General features: G+C 34.4%; 1 protein-coding gene across 1 annotated transcript; it reads right to left on the bottom strand.

Annotated features, from left to right (window-relative positions):
- Positions 1-902: 902 nt before the first annotated feature.
- LOC103812137 (intraflagellar transport protein 74 homolog) lies at positions 903-16545 on the bottom strand (the record flags this gene model as incomplete). The annotated part of the gene is made up of 9 exons (XM_009085146.1): positions 903-1018; positions 2772-2832; positions 5175-5300; positions 5885-6048; positions 9831-9957; positions 10929-11026; positions 12089-12142; positions 15193-15272; positions 16505-16545. Coding segments are annotated over 9 exons (867 nt in total), but the record flags the coding sequence as incomplete, so codon positions are not given.
- Between the last annotated feature and the right edge of the window lie 739 nt (positions 16546-17284).

Raw genomic sequence — 17284 nt, 5'->3', positions numbered from 1 at the left:
AGAATATGAGGGAAATATATAAATGAAAATTCTATGTAAAGGTTTTCTGAAGTTTCTGTATTATGAAACACATTGTTATTTTCTGTATTAGTCCCGTTCTTGTTCTACACTGAAACTCTTTCTGTGTATTTTTGTCAGAGGTTGCATATGACCCTGCAGCTTGAAACTGGAGGAGAAAACTTCACAGAAAATACAAATAATTTTGCCTGTTGTTTCCTTTATTGGTGAATACTACAGCAGTAAAATGTTCCACACAAAATCAGTATTAGCTGTGTTTCACTACTTTTTATCATAGTTCTCTCTTTATAATTACTTTTTTTAACAAAAGGAAGTTAATTCTCCATTAGGAAATGAAAATTTGTTGTAATTTGCTTTTATTGCAAGATTTTACACTATGAAGAAATTCTGAGTTAGAAGATGCTTGTTATCCTTAGGTGTTTCTTTACTTTGCATAAACTGCTATTTAAATTGGGATGGTATGCTGATATTACCATTCCTTTTATTATGCACTTAATTTAAGATAATGAGTATGAGAGCCTGTTAAACAGTACTCGGTTTGCCAGGGATAGGACTACAAGAAAAGTAGAAAATCAATGTGCAAAGCAGACTGAATTTTCACATTTGAGAGGCAGTCCAGCAATGGGCCTTGGAAACTCACTGACCAGCATTTCCCTTTTGTTTCTACAAGTTTCAAAAATTCAGAAGTTTATTTGTAAAAATCTTTAGCAGTTCAAAAGGAAGGATACTACCAAACCCTGTAACTTCTAAAAAGTTGGAAAAATACTTCTAAGGATATCTGTCACTGTAGTGGTGAGTGAATGAGCTCAGAAGTTCAACTTTTCATGCTGGCTGTGTACATCTCTCGTTGTTGGTCCATTGGGGCAGGAAGGAAGTGCCTGGGTTCAGTTCTTGGTGTTCTGTAAAGCTTCTATGAGAGCTTTGTTGTATTCTCTGACCAGCTTTCTCACATTCTTCATTATTGGCTGGTAGTCACTCTCCTGACTTTTTGTTGCTATGACTGATTAAAAGAATTAAGGAAACCAACTGCCAGTATAAATACGAGCATGATTAGAGATCACAAGGGAACCACAATGCAGTACATTTCCTTCTGTGAACACTGTCAAAGGTTGCAAATAGTGGAAAAAACTCAAATTGGGTAAAAAGATTTACACTAATTTACTAGCTACCATCTCATGCCAAGCATGGTAGGAAACAAAAAAAAGAGACTACATGCCTAAGTCAGTTTTGTTTTCATATATACAGGCAGTAGGTCCCTTGAGAAAACCTCTGCCCATTGCTACATTACAAACAAAACCATTTCAAGGCACTCAGCTATTTACAGCTATACAGTCTGGCACTTCAGAACTCTGGTCACAAAAGTTCCAGCCCAAGAAAGGAGTCCCTCTCGTTCTCGTAGCCCAAGCAGACACAGTACCCTGTATAAGGGTATGCACTTGGATAGGCAATACATCATAGCAAGTTAGGAGATGCTTTAATATCCTGATCAGCTTTTTCCTCTTCATTTATTTTAGAGCTTTTGCTGTTAGGATGGGTAGTATTTTAGAGTATTGCCTTAATAAAATATTCCTGTAGAGCCTCCTTCATAGAGGAGATGGCTCCCATTACATTACACTGTCCAAGACTTTTTTCAGAAGTTTTTCTAAGAACTAGAGTACTTATTAGATATGAAAAGTGGGATATTTGGTATATGAAAAAGACAACACTTTTAAAACTCATTATCATCATCATCATTACCATTATAATTATTATAATTTTATTATCATTATTATGATTTATCTGATGGCTAGGCTATTACAGAATTGCCTGAAATATATTCCTATGCCATTTTCTGAGACATGTAGCAGTGTCCATTCTCCAACACACTACACTGGATGGTGCAGTCTACTTTTGATGTTACTTTTACCAATTACATAATTATTGTAATCATAAAACAGTGATTCTGTACACTTAGAGATTTCAGATTGTTTCCTAAATCGTTTTAAAGAAGTAACTATCCTGCAGAGAATTCAGTGTCCGTAGAATATAAAGGTGCAGCTATACTGTACTCAGATCTTTACCATAACTATGGAGAATAATTAGTACAAAATGAGAAAAAGCATCAATTCTAATGAAAAACACTTCAGTGCTTTTGCAAATAAACGAATAATGATTTTGCTGATGTTTTGGAAGTTCTTATATTATTAGTGGAATATAACTCTTTAATTGGCATCACATGATGAGAGAGATATAATGCAGTTTCCCCAGTCCAGCTCCTTTTGCAGCTTTAGCATCTCCTTGTCATATCACATTTATCTGATTTTTACCTCTAACATGCAATTCCTCTTTTATTTGATAAGAAAAACATTAAATGTACCCAATTTATTGTTTACTTTTTAATCATTGCCATTTATGGTGGTTTAAACTGCAAAACACCATGTAAACACCATGCTCTCCAGACTGTCAAACAATGCTACACTTGAAGACTAATTTCAGATATGACTAGACAGATGTGAAGATGAACTTCATTTGAAACCTAGTAGCAAAACTGACCCAAAAGGAAAAACTCCAGACTGCAAGGCAAAGCTTATGCTTTAGGAACCCCTAAAATTGTTTTAGACAATGTATGCAAGTTTTGCAAAGGATTGCCTTTCCCCTCCTCCCCTGTCTCCTACTCCCCATTCCGTCCTGTCTTACTCCGCTGGAGGAAACACACTTCTTCCTCAATTAATACAGTGTGTGAATTTGACTGTATTTCTTAAAGAAAAGGATACATTCCTTCATCATAAAGTTATTTTGCTCATGGTGCTGCCACTTCCTCTCCAAATTTGTAAGCTGCAAACACAAAAAGAGCCAAAAATGAAAATGATAAATATTACCCACATACTTTATACAAGTAATCTCCAAAAAATGTTTTAGCAGTACCTTGTACCCTCTCACTTGATAAGATCAAAGTTATTTCACATAAGAAAACTCCCACAGAAATGAGAAACAATAGCAAAACTTTTTTTTCAATGATTAACCTGCATGTAATTTAGCCCTTCATAATCCATCTGTATAAAAGCACCGCACGCAACTGAAGTGGCAGATGAAAAAATCAGATTAGAATTCAAGACTTGTCATATCAATGTAGGCAAGTCAGAAGTTAAGCGAACACTGCAGGGAGATACTAATTCTCATTATGCTTCATATCATTTAAATGATCTCTTTTAAAAATCAGTAAGATCTAAAATCACCAAAGATACAATATTTCCTGACACTGTCTTGGACTCTGAGCCACACAGAAGAAACTTCCTTACTTCCATGGTTAAGTTTCCTGTCTGATGCCAGAAGCTGTGATAAGAACAGAGCTGCAGCAAGAAGATTGTAGGAGGTGTGGGTTATGTGCTGGCACTTCTTCAATACTTTCAGCATCAACAGGAAACTAATGTGGACATTATATCGATGGCTGCTTCCTTACAATACAATTTTATATTTGTTTTTCTGATGCTACTGTTCAAGGTTCTGCATTTCGAGATACGAAGATGTTATTTTTAAATGCAAAAACTGAAAATCATTCTGAGACTAAACTTTCAGTGGAAGCTAAGTTAATAAATCAGGAAAATATCGCCATATTTTACTTCAGAGCTTATTCTTAAGTTAGAAGAGATGAACATGGTTGCTATATTACTCAAATTTTGGCAGTGAAGAATCAGTTATCTAGTGTACTGGTTGACAGTAAATATAGCAGTAATTTATTTCCAAAACAACATATTTCTCACCAATTCGGATTTTTATTGTTCCCTTTGTCAATGTTGCTACACACAACATAGCCAGTAAAGGAGGCTAGATTTGAAATACTTACTGCCTGATACATAGAAAAGGAAACATTCAATGTATTTTTATAGTAACTTCTTGAAGGCCTGTTTACTTGTAAAATCGCCCAAGCCCTCACAATATATGAGCACTATTTGTACTTAAAATGCTTCATGCATTATCAAGTAATCAGCTATTATAAGAGATATCTTTATTCACCCTCACAATATTTACACTCATGACATAGAAAGTAAAGAAATAAATCCTTTTTGCACATGCTGAAATAGAAGTGCCACAGCTTAATGAACTGAAGAAATGCTGCACAACTACTATTTGATATAAAATTTTAAGCCTCATTATGCAAGTATCTTAACACTGGCTGGGTATACATTTCTGATCTATCTAATTTCTAGAAATAAGAATCTGATCTTGGCAGCAAAAATATATGCAATAGTAATAATCCTATGCTACAAATGTATACATATGCCTCAGTCAGAGCTATGCCTTGTCATCTTCTCCATGAAGTTCACTCCAGAAGAAAGTTAAACATGTACAAATATGACCTTCAGTACATAAGTGAATTAGAAGAAGTCACAGTTCTAAGGGACAAATATCTCAACAACCTCAAGCAATAAAAATCAGTAAAATGCATAGAAAATAATCAATTTCCATTTTCACCTTATTTTAACATTATCCATTTTCCTTCCGTGCATTCAAACCTATATGCCAGTGAAGTTCTGTTGCCAAAATGACAGCAGTTCATAGTGTTTATAATGAAAGAATCAAAGCTGCTCAAGAGGTTATAAACATCTTCTTTCCTGATTCATGTTTGAAATGTAAGTGTAAATATACTCACATACCAAAGTTCCTTAGGTTTAAAGAAGTCTGAACAAAGCCTAAAACTTCAGTGGTCTGCAAGGTGCAGAAGAATTGGAAAAAGGGAAACGGAATTACTAGCACACACTGCAAGTAAAAACTTACCATCGTAAGTTTAAAAGCAAAAGAGATCTTAGCTAATTAGTAGTGATTTTCTTTTCCTCTAGTTTCTTTCTAACTTGCTCCTCAAAACTACTCAAACAAAGGAAAGGCAAATGGGGGAGAGTTCTCAGCAAGACTAATGCAAACACTTAAACAAAGGATTTGCATAATTTTTAAGTTTAGAAAGACCTCTGCCTAGTAATCCAAAGTTTACAAGCAATTTATTGGCACAATATTAACTTTAGTTTGAAAACAGAAAATATGGCTACACACTTAGAACACATGACTTTGAAAACATTCTGAGAAGGATAAACAGATTCTGTCCATACAACACTTCATGTGTATGAGAAAACCAAAACTGAGATAGAAACAACTGAAGGGGTAACATGTAACTTGAGCTATACCTGAGAATGTGTCTCATTTTCTTGCAGCTCCCTCTTTAGCTTCTCATAGTCATTATTCAAGTGTTCCATTATTTTCTTGAAAGCACAGCTGCGTTTTGTTAATTTTTCTTTGTCATCCTGGAGTTTCTAGTTAGAAAAAAACCCAACACAACAGATTAATGGATGAGTTAATTTGCTGTGGGATTCAGGCAAAGTACTTACTTCACCTTTCAAGGTGCTGGTATTTTTTTCCTTTCAGAACCAGACCATACGCATAAAGAACTTACAGGCTTTTCCCTAGCAATGCATGCTATATCCTAAAAATGATACTTAATGATTATGACCAAGTTGTAGGCTTAGACCATACTGCATAAGCACAAGTGGGAACACTGTTCTGAGAATTTGTAGGAAATTCTCTTTTGTTTGTGTTCTGTGTTAGATTGCTAAATTCAGAGTCAGGGGTGGTCATAAATTACAGCAGAAGAGTTTAGCTGAATCACTAAAATGTGGAGATTTTGTTGAAGGAAGTTATCAAAATGTATCCAGCTGAGAATGTGCTACATGTACCCAGTGAGTAAGGCACACACATAAGCAGAGAAGCATTTGAACTCATTTGCACTGATGTGCAAGCCCAGTTTTCAGCTACCAGGTAGGACTCTCAGTCATAGAACTGGATTTCCCTCCACTAGCTGCTCAGAAGCACACAAATTCTGTTTCATTCCTTTCATTACCTTTTTCTTCTCTTCTCCTAATGCTTTCAGAGCTGGCAAATTGTTGTAGACCTCAACTTTTGCTTTTGTCTGTTCAATTTTGTCTTTCAGAGAAGTCAGTTCACCAACCATCTTGCCCTCCAACAGTTCCATCTTCTGAAGGTCCATCTGCAGTTTTTGAATCTCTAGATCACCAGATACACAATCTCTAATTAATAGTATTTTTTGTTTCATAATACATAGCACAGTACACAAACATTTATGCTATATTTAAGCAATATAAACAGCTCCTATATATCTTTCTGATTTTGATATTCATGGGACTGTTAATATGAAGGAAATAAAAAAATTTTATCTTTACAGTCATCCCATAAGTCAGACTCCTACATTACAACTACTCCACAAGTGAAGAGTAATGAAAATGTGGTGATTTCCTGCATCACAGTGTTTTTACTGTTATAATTTATAGCCTCAGATAATTTCCATTCTTAAAACAGTGGCGATAACTTACAAAAAGCTGACTGCAATAAAACAGACAATTTTTAAAAAGTACTTTTATTAGGTTTTTTAGCATTGTGTTGTTTTTGTTTATGCTGCTTTTATAGGGATAAGACTTAGTTCTATGAGAAAAACAAAAAGATAAAAAAAATAGCCAATTTATTTTAAAGAATTGCTCTATACAGGAAAACAGTTCCCTATCTCCACAGAATAAGAAGTGTCACAGCTTACTACATCAGCATGTGCATATAGCATTTACTTCTGACACTCCATTAAAAAGAAACAAGAGATGCATGTAATTAAAGGAATTAGAAATTTGAATGGATTCTTAGATGAAGAGAAATGTAATGACTGAAACTGTTCAGATGAGATGTATAAGAGAAGAAACAATACTCAAAATAGTAATATACTTAGACCAATTTTTGGGGATAAGGTATCTACCCTGAGTTTGGAAGGACTAGATGTAGCTAGACTTGTTTTGGATGGTTTTCTGACCTGCCTTGTCATTCTATTTTATTCATGTTCCTGAACATTAAAGAGGTGGCTACATCTTATATTTCAGATCTATGTCTAACTCAGAATAATGATACAAATAATGCAGGTTTTTTGCGTATATTCTAAAAATATCATGCAATGTGGGCTATTGGAAGGGATGAGATAGCACAAAGAAACTTCTCAGCATAGACTGTGTATTTTGCTCAGTCAGGTATGTGCTGATCACCTGGAAAAAAAGGGTAGAAAATTTTCCCCAAAACTTAACCAAGACAGTTTAAGTCTTTATGGCAGAAGGGAACAGATGTGTCTATGTGACAGAGGAAGAGTTCACTTTTCCAGAAACTGTGGGTATGGTTTCCTCAGTGGACTCATTTGCGGAAATGTCACCTGATGAAAATACTGTCATAGCAAGATTTTTATACTCATCTCTCTGCTTGTTTAGCTATGCCATATATGCATTTTTTTTAAAGTTAAATATTGGCTTTACTCAACATTTTTGGCTTATTACAGGGTGCTTGGGTGATTTCTTTAGGAACCTCAAAATAAATAAAAAGACAAGCCAAGATTTTTGTGTAGCATATGTAATTATCCCGAGGAATGCTGATCCATAAGGTAAGACTGAAAGAGTCCTGTAAGTGCAAAGAGCATTTATATAAATATGAAAAATTTCCATACCAGTATAAAGTATTAAAAATAAAATGTTTGGAACTGTATTCCATGTCTGTAATTCAATGCCTGCCTTCCACTGTAAAGAGCTTAAGAAAACATTTTCTCTGTGTCTACAGCATTTCATAACTGCACATAGTTTTACACTGAAGTTTCTGGTATAGGTCAATGACAGATTGTAAAGCACAGCTGAACAGAACACAGCTTTATTTCTCTTGTTCCTACAGCTCTGTGGTTTAAGGGCAGACAAATGCTTAAGGACCTCAATAAATGAAGGATTTAAGATCAGAAACAGTAAAGAATGTAATTATAAATTCAGGTTGGAGAGAATAGCCAAAACCAACTATAAATGTTGCTAAGGATTTATTTAGACTTATTCACAGCACTTTCAGTTTTTATTGAGTTGTTTTAATACCTATATTTTGTCATTTTAAAACAATACATAGTTAACTAATTGGAATTTATTTTACATATTAAGAGTAATAATAAGCTAAATGCCAAAAAGGTAGAAAGAACTGTAGATAGTTCTATTTATATACTGACAAAAACCATAGGGTAACAGCAATGGGTATTCCTATCCATTCACACTTTCTGTTGAAAAGGGAAGAAACTGAACAGGGTGAATTTTATCCTTATCCAGCAAGAGTCTCAATGAAAAAAACTCAAAACTAAAATAATCTGAGAACTCCTCTAGGAGAAGAGACAGGAAGAGGATGCAGCCCAGTTCCTTCTGATACGCCATGAAGTTGCAGTGTCTAGCATGTAGTGTGTACACAATAGCAAATTCTCAGAACAAACTACGGTGACCCAGGGAAATGTTTGGGAAACTATGCCATCAGCACTTTTGTTTACTCTTCATGGTTTCCTTTACTTTTTTTATTTTTTTAAGGGTTCTGCTGGTGGACTTTTTATATCCTTGTTATGGCAAGAAAATACGGAAACCCATATTTTAATCACAACAAAAGAATCCTGAAGATGACTGTGCTGCAATTCAAGGGTTAGGAAGAACTTCAGCTGTGTAAACTGAAGATTCACTGTATTTCGGAAAGAATCTTAAGTTGTTTATTACATTATCTCTGACTACTTGCTGTCAGACATTTACTTATGAATCATTTAAATGATCTGCTGAACATTAGGTACTGTAACTGTGTCCCCTTGCAGAGAAAGAAATGTCTTTCAGTAATGACTCTATAGTGCTATGTGCATCCAAAACATCCTTCTGTTGAAAAGTATTCAGATTTGATGCTTACATGAAAGAATAAAAGGTCACATTTGAACTTCTAATGCATTTTAGAACTTTTTAAACTACACTAGAACTGAACTGCAAAATTAGTATTTGTAGAGTAAGTTTTCAAACCAAACATAACAACAAATTTCTGTAACGCTTTGTGCATAACAACTTATTTTCTCATAACTACCCTGATGTCACAACACAGGCTCCTATTTTGAAAATTACTAGCAAGTACAGCACATAATAGCCTTCAAACAAAATGATTTATGGTTCTTAATTCCTGCCCCTTCCTTTCAGCCAAACAAACAAGGAAAGGTTTGCTGAACCAATAATGATATTGGCAAAGGCTTAGAATTGTGAGAACAATTCTACTATAAACAGTGCAAATAAAGAACTAAATGGATACATGTTATGGATATGAAAGAAAAATACTGTTTGCTTTTTGAAATTATAGGCACGATCATGCAGATTCCTACAGTTAATTTTAAGTATTCGAGAATTAAAAAAATGAAGTCAAAATGAATATTCACTTTGCAGAATCAAAGCCTCAGAATTTCACACCTATTCACTGTTGTTCTCAATTATTCTCTTAGTACATACCGCTCTGAAATAACACAAACCATAAGTAAGTGATACTAAGAACAAATAATAATGGTTACAAATAATACAGGGTTAGTTAACTGTGAAAGACCCTATTTACTACTACTTACTACTACTTATTACTACATAAAGTACTATTTTAAGATCGTGAAAAATATTTATTGCAAGATAAGTTTTAGTAAAATCAAACTTCTAGCTTAACAAACTTCATTCCCCATATTAAAACACATTTGGTTAACTTATATCTGTGAATGGAAGCTGATCACTTAGTGGAAACAGTAAGTGAAATATTCCTGCAGGATATAAATAACTTGATACCCACAAGAGTTTCAATTTGTCAGCTTGCCACAGTATTTTAATATTTGGAGATCACTTGTTATCCAATATTCGGAGATCTTGTACTTGTCAACAGTGTAATAATGCAGGTAATCTTAACTATTTTAAGGAATGAATTTGAGAATTCATTGCTGATCTCACCTGTAACCAGATTCTTAGCCGTGCTCTGTGATTTCTGCATTTCATTTGATTTGAAAGTGAGGTCTTCTTGCATAACCTTCAGCTCTTGATTGGTAACAGATGAAATTTGTTTCATATGATTCAGATTCTGTGTGTTAGCAATAACAATCGTGAGAACATGGTGTATTTTTTAAACAACAAATGGTAACTGGACAAGTAAAAATCTCTCCTGTTCTGGAAGATTGTCCGTTGTTTGGCTTTTCTACTAGAAACACTTAAAATACTGGAAATCGTCTGAAGTGATTTAAATGTGAATGACGTTCATTCTGCCAACTTTTGATAAAAGATGTACTGACAGACCAGAGCAGATGGTCTGCAAATGCAGGAAGTATAAACTGTGTTCCCATATTGATCTGTTCTAAAGTAAGTGACAGTGCCTAAAACGCACCTTGTGGTATACCATATTGAAAGAGTTGGAAAACAAGTAAAGTGATCATAGAATCAAAGTATTACTCAGCTGAAAGTTTTCTGTAAGATAAAAAAAACCCCACAGGAACAAAAATGTTAAAAGACAAGAAGTCTTAAAAGTGAAAAAGTTGGCACACTGCAATTGGGAAAAATTTCTAAAGTGTTACATTATTATTTTATATTATTCACATAAAATATTACACATCAGGATATTCCAGACATAATTTTAGTAGATCAGAGAGAGAATTGGAACACTTTCAATTACGTAACAGCAGTGACAGAATATCCATGAACTGAAATTTGCAAACTTTGGGTAAACAAAATATTGCAGTAGTTTTATTTGCAGTATTTGGAAATGTTTCTCATTAATGGAATAATGCTCATTGTAACAGTGGTAAGGAGTTACAAAAATTATGCAAACATTTCTTTTGTTCTGGTCACAATATTACATAATATTGAAAATTATTTCCTCAGAAACAAAGAGAAGTTAACCAAATCATTTTTTAACTACAGCTGTATATGTTTTAATATTCAATTATTTTAAGAGGTTATTATGTAGATAAATATATAAACCCCACCATCCCCACCAGTCACTCTCCTGTTCTGTGCTCCCAAATTCCTGACTTGCCACAGGAGAAGGGAAATGCTTACCCTGCTTGACTGTTCCAGGAGTGCAACAATGCTAGCTTCTATTTGGGCCTTACGTTCAAGTTCCTGATTCTTCGCCTCTTCAAAAGTCTCAAAAAAATCTAGAGAACAATAAACATGAAAAAGAAGGCTCTTTCTTGCATGGGTATAACACAATCCTCTGCTGTTTCCAGTCAAAACTTTGTATTTAGTTGTATACAGTTTCAGACTGGTTACCTTAATCGTTCACTTATGAGACAGGTGGCAGAGTTCTTGGAACTTCTCAACTTATCAGTTGGAATGAAAAACAGGAGATTTTTTTCCAAAGACATACATTGGACATGAGGTCATCACCTTCTTGTATACTGTTTAGGTGAGGGTTGATACCCAACAGAAAAGAATTTCGTCCCCATTCTGATGCCTTTCTAAATGCTTGCCCCAGCAGCTGTTAGTCTTTAGTTTCCTGAAAGCTATTAACATGGGCTACTAAATAAAGGAAACCATATTTGCTCTTTTCCCATCTGTAAGACTATAGCATGTTCCCTGAAATCCCTCAAATAATCTCAAACAGGTTTGGAACTGCATCAATATCCTCCGGTGAAGGATAGAAGCAGAACTGAAACCCCCAAAGTCAGAAGTCCCACTTTCACAATCTGTATTCATAAGGAAAATCCAGATCAAGTGAGCTTTTGCCTTTTTGCTTGTTAGTAAATCTGGCAATTTGAAAACACAGAAACTCTCTGTTAGTTGTTTCTGAAGTCTCTACAATGTTAGAACCTTTTATATGTAGCAAAGCTTTGGCAGCATTCATCTTGAATAAACAGATAAATGAAGCCTTAACTTTAAAGAATTACATGATGTCTAAACTTATCCATTTTGAAGTTCTGAACAGACCTGAACAGCTGGTTTATAGATCTTTAATTTAAATTAATTTAAAAATTAATCTCAGCCTTGCTTTCATAAAATAAGGTTGTGATCCTTAAGACCTTTAATGGCTGATGAAAAGCCTTGAAAGATGATCCAAATATTTGTGACTGTCCTATAAATCCTAAAGTATCAATTACCTTGCCCTGAGGCAGACCACAGAAACTTTATCCAAAGATCATTACATCAGTTCTGTGCAGCTCTAAATGACCTGTGTTTTAAGAATACAAGAAAACCTGTATTGAAATTAGACAACTTACTGTCCATGCTTTCTTCCCTCTTCTTCAGCTCCTTGTACTTCCAATTTTCTTCTCCTGCAAGAGATGCAACATTTATTTCACTTTATATTGTCTTAGTCCTGGACTCCTTGGCATACAAAACATCAGTATTAAAAATAAAATTTCTACATGCCTAGAATCTACAGGACTCATCCCATGTCATTTAATGTAGTCACTTCAACTGACTACATCACACACACTTTTACATTAAAAAAATATATAATCAGCTAAATAAATCATCCTAAATGCAATTTTAGAAGCTTTGAGAGGTTAGAATTTTGGGTAAATAGGAGTGGGATAAATTCTCGGTTTGAACAAAGGAAGTTCATAGGATTTTTCTGAAGTCAGGTGAATTTCAATAATAAACACTTCTGCGTATTTGGGCATCATGGTTAGTTAGAACTTTCTGCAGGTCTGTTTAACATATGAGCCATTTCAACAGCACTTTTACATATCAGAATGGACTTATCATAAGGATATGTCAGCTTGCAAAGCAACAGTGTGACAAGGGAAATAAACAGGAAAACTGTACAAGTAGTGGTGCAAGAAAATAAAACACACAGAAAGTTTTCTACAATTGAGTTTAAAATTTTCCATACACATTCTTTATAGTGGTATTAGAAGTAAGAAATAACATACAATAAGTAATTCATGCTACCTTTAAATTCAACTACTGAGTGTAAGTAGCTCTTAACTTAAATGTACAAGTAAAGTGGAAGACCTGATTATTTGTCACAGGAAGATGAGGCAATTCAGCTCCCAAGAATAATTATAAGTTTCAAACATCTAAATTTTTAATTGTTTGAGTGTTGATAATTGATTATTTCAAGCATAATCTTGTAATTTTAAAGAATACAAAGTAATAGAATGAAATACATACAGATATAACTAAAAAAGCCAATGTCTTCTGGCTTTTTTTTCACTTGTACACCCCCATACTTTTCTTTTTATCTAGTAGATGCAAACAATAAGAACACCCATGGGGCCCTAAGGGACTGTGATTCTGCTTCAGCTTCCGTGCAGCTATGGCTTTGTACCTTGCTGGACTTTCTCTTTCATTTTGCAAGGCAAGTCTCCAATACTCCATAACTCAGACTGTTCTACTCTTAAAGAATCTAGTAACAGTGAGCCAAGTGTTTAAAAAATTGAAATAAAGTCAACAACTTGAAATGTCTTTGCACATAATTTTTCTTTTAAATACACCATCATTACATCAATATCCAAGTAATTTGTGCAATTTATGAAGTGTAAGGTCTGTTCCACTGTAAGTTAATGCTGACTTTGACTTATCAGTTCAAGTTAAATGCTAGTATGTGGAACATATGTTAAGTGGGTGAATTTTTAAATTATTTAAAGTTTCTCTGGTGAAAATTAAAGCCAGCTATTTCTGTTTACCGTCCACGTAATTTTTTCCTGCTCAAAAATGTTTCTAATGCTGAAATATTTATCCTGAAACGTTAATACAAGGTAAAAGAGCCAGGATCATATTTACATAAAAAACTTCAGGAGCTGAAGTTTTGGGAATGTTTTGTAATAAAGTTTACATAGTGATCCAGAAGTAAACTGACTGGGGAGGGAGGACAGGAATCTCAAGTACACACCAAGATGCTGATTTAGAGCAGAAGTATGAATGGTCCTCCATGATTATCTCTCCATTCACCAGAGAAGATAGCATCGAGAATTTACATTTCTGTGTCTTAAAGCTACTGCTTATGAATATCTTCTTTATTCTCTCTGTCTTACACTAACAGGTGTAATTCCCTCTGTATTATACCACAAGGTTAACTTGATTCTGAATATCCTAACTGATCTTAATGTTTAGACAGAGAGCATGTGCTTTCTCCTACATACGCTTTAAACTCTCCTTTTCAACAGACTTCTTTTTCTAAAAAAGTGAAAGACGTGGTCCAGGAATGAATGCTTGTGTGTGTAACCTGAACTATAAACTGTGAAAAGCAACTCACTTCTTACCTTCTGCATTTTTCCCAAGAAAAATAAAGAAGGGTTGCAAGCCAAACAAAAAGGAAAAATTAAAGTAGAACAGTAAAACTGGCAATGATATTATCTGGAAATACAAAAGCTAATAAAGCAGTCTTAATAAATTATTGGCACAAAAATAATGAAATATCTGTAGAAATAGGAAATATTGTGTCATATAAAAGATGAGAAACAGATGTACCAAACATTTGTTTAGATGCAAATTTAGAAATATTTGTTCTGCCTGAAGAAACTTACAGCTACATTTTACACTGATCACCCAAGAAATGGCATAAAGAGGACATACATCAATTCATTAGCCCTATAGAATTTAAATAATGTGTTACAAAGTCTTCCAGAATCCATGCATATACTTATGTAATTCCTATCTAAACAAGATTTCCTATAAGCAAGAGAAGGTTTTCCACTGGATGAATACCTGTTTTAAGGAGAATCTTTCACAGCTTTTAAGGGCCTCTGCTCAAACTAAAGCTTCTTCCTCCAGAACCACAACTTCCAGTGCTAGGACAAATCCCAACCTAAACTAGCCTAACATACTACAGTACATGTTTGCTGGAGGTAAGTATAAGCTAAGGCCATTTTAACTCAGTCCCCAAACTCTTCTTGCAAAGATCACCCCAGGAAGTTTCAAAGACAGATAAAAATAATAATAAATTCTGTCTGCATTACACATTATTGCTACACATGCCCAATTCCACACTCACTGACAGTGTATTAGATCACGTAGAAGGTAAAATTAATGAAAGCATTTATAATTATGAGCTGGTTCTGCAGTGCTGCCAGGAAGATAAACTTCTGTTCCACAAGCAGTCCTAAAAATAAAACAGGGACAGAAAACCAGACAGCTGTACTATAATTTTATGATCATTTTCAATATGAACTGGATGAATGTGCCACTAAAGGCACTTCCCTTGCTCTTATCTTGAACACCAAAGCCTGTACCTCTAGACACAAAACTTCTGAAGATGATGAGTAAAGGACACTTGCACAAGCCTAAAAGTTTCAAGCAACTAATGGGTATAACACTATGTCTTATAACAGAAACAGATGCAGCTCTGCATATTCTGCTGCAATTCTAATTATATTACCTCGATGACTCTCCAGATCCATATCAAGTCGTTGAATGACCTTTCTAAAATGGTTTGTTTTTTCTTTTACTTCTGTCAGCCTGATAAATAGATAATGAAAGCCAAGGTTAAAAATATGTTGTAAAATACTTGTATTTTAGACAAAAATGAAGAGAGAAATCAAGAACAAAAATAGCAAACCTAAATTTATCAAAATCAAAAGAACATCAGGAAGATTCCTGTTATTATAAAAGGTGCATGTAAAGCATCTGCCACTTTAGTCCCCACAGCTATTAAATATAAGTAGTGCTGCTCCTTTTTATTAAAAAAAGATTTTTGTGGAGTCATCAGGAATTCTTAACTTACTCAACTAGTCCCTCTGCTGGTTGCTATTCAACTTTGCAGAGGTAACACAATCGTTAAACTGCAACAACCAACTACAGTCCTTAAACATTACTTGCATGTTCACTAAAATCTATTAAGAAACTGCCATGTAAAAGTAAAACGCTCTGCTACATAATCAAAGAAAGTGAGATAGGAGATTGCCTTAAACACATTACTATGTAAATTCTCAAATGTAATTCTCTGTTATTGTATCTTTTAAACAAATACTAGGAAGCAACTTATTATCCAATCAAAAGTATCAATATATTAAAAAAATTAACCAGTAATTACAGTTGGGAATACTGATTGAAATTTTAACTTGTTTCTAGGACATTTCAGGAATTATCTCAATTTTTCTTTAAACAAAGAGAAATGAAAAGGCTCAAAATCACAAAATATTGTACTGCTTAATCTATCCCCCCTCCAAGACATTACTATTTATTATAAAATTTACTTGGCTTTCTGGCAAATCTTCAGAAATGTCCAGTAACCAAGAATCAAGAAGCAATGCCCTTTTTAGAACTTAACTTTCTGCGAACAACTTTGTAACTTGACGGTTTTAAGAACACGCATTAAACAAACTCTTCAAAATGTGACTGCAGCATAATGTAGGCTTAACTTCACAGATATCCCAGAGTGGCTCTTGCAGAAGAATGTCTTCTTTGGCCTTAAAACAAGTCTATGACAGTGCTATTACCAATTTATATTCTCAAGAGATGTTCATAAGGTGTGGAAATATCTTATATGCAGATCTAAATGTCCTATCAATACAACAGTTGTTTACCTGAAACTGAAGAATATATTCTATTCTCTGTGAAAGTTTAACACTAGTACAGGTTTGAAAATGTGCTGATGTTCTAAAAGTCTATAGAAACATGTGATGAAACTCAACTATCTCTCTTTAGGGTGTACATGTAATTTATAGCAATAGTGTAATGAGGTTACTCACTGTCTTTCCATGCTTGTTATTTTTTGACTGTCGTCTTTAACCTATGAAAAAAAATAACAATTTTTACATATAAATTAAAATCTACAAATTTAAAAAGGAAAGTAAAAAGAAGATTTCTTAATTCAGAATACAGGGAATAGAAACTCAGCATATGAAATGACAAACTTGCGGTCACATTGTCCAACAAGAAGTGATATGATTTACATGATACGACTTCCAAATGATTAAAATTCAGATACACTTACCAGTGTCATTCAGACCAATAATCCATACAGTATAGATTGATACTTACATAACACAGTAACATAGCACTCTTAGATTAGTGCATCTGTTCAGCACCCCACAAGTATACTGTCTGGAGTTATGTTACAGAGCTGTTCAATTGGATCCATTTTCTCAGATCAGTATGACTTGTGAATGAGTCAACCAGCTGAAAAGCTGACTGTGCCAATTTTGCTTTGATAGAATCATTGAATGGTTTGGGTTAGAAGGGAACTTAAAGATCATCCAGATATAATCCACCCTCCCTCTGCATCCCAGCCCTGCCATGGGCAGGAGCGCCATCCACCAGATCAGGTTGCTCAGGGCCCCATCCAAACTGGCCTTGAACACTTCCAGGGGCAGGTTATCCAAAACTTCTTGGGGCGACCTGTGCCAGTGCTTCACCATCCTCACAGTAAAGAACTTCCTCCTAACATTTCACCTAAATCTCTCCTCTTTTAGTTTAGAACAGTTTTCCCCTTGTCCTATCAAGGTCAACAGGACCAGGGAGGTGATTTT

Source organism: Acanthisitta chloris, unplaced genomic scaffold (genome assembly GCF_000695815.1).
Source record: "Acanthisitta chloris isolate BGI_N310 unplaced genomic scaffold, ASM69581v1 scaffold2422, whole genome shotgun sequence".
In the NCBI taxonomy this organism is placed as follows: Eukaryota; Metazoa; Chordata; class Aves; order Passeriformes; family Acanthisittidae; genus Acanthisitta; species Acanthisitta chloris.
Note: the sequence above shows the minus strand (reverse complement) of the source record. Positions and strands in the feature narration are given on the sequence as shown.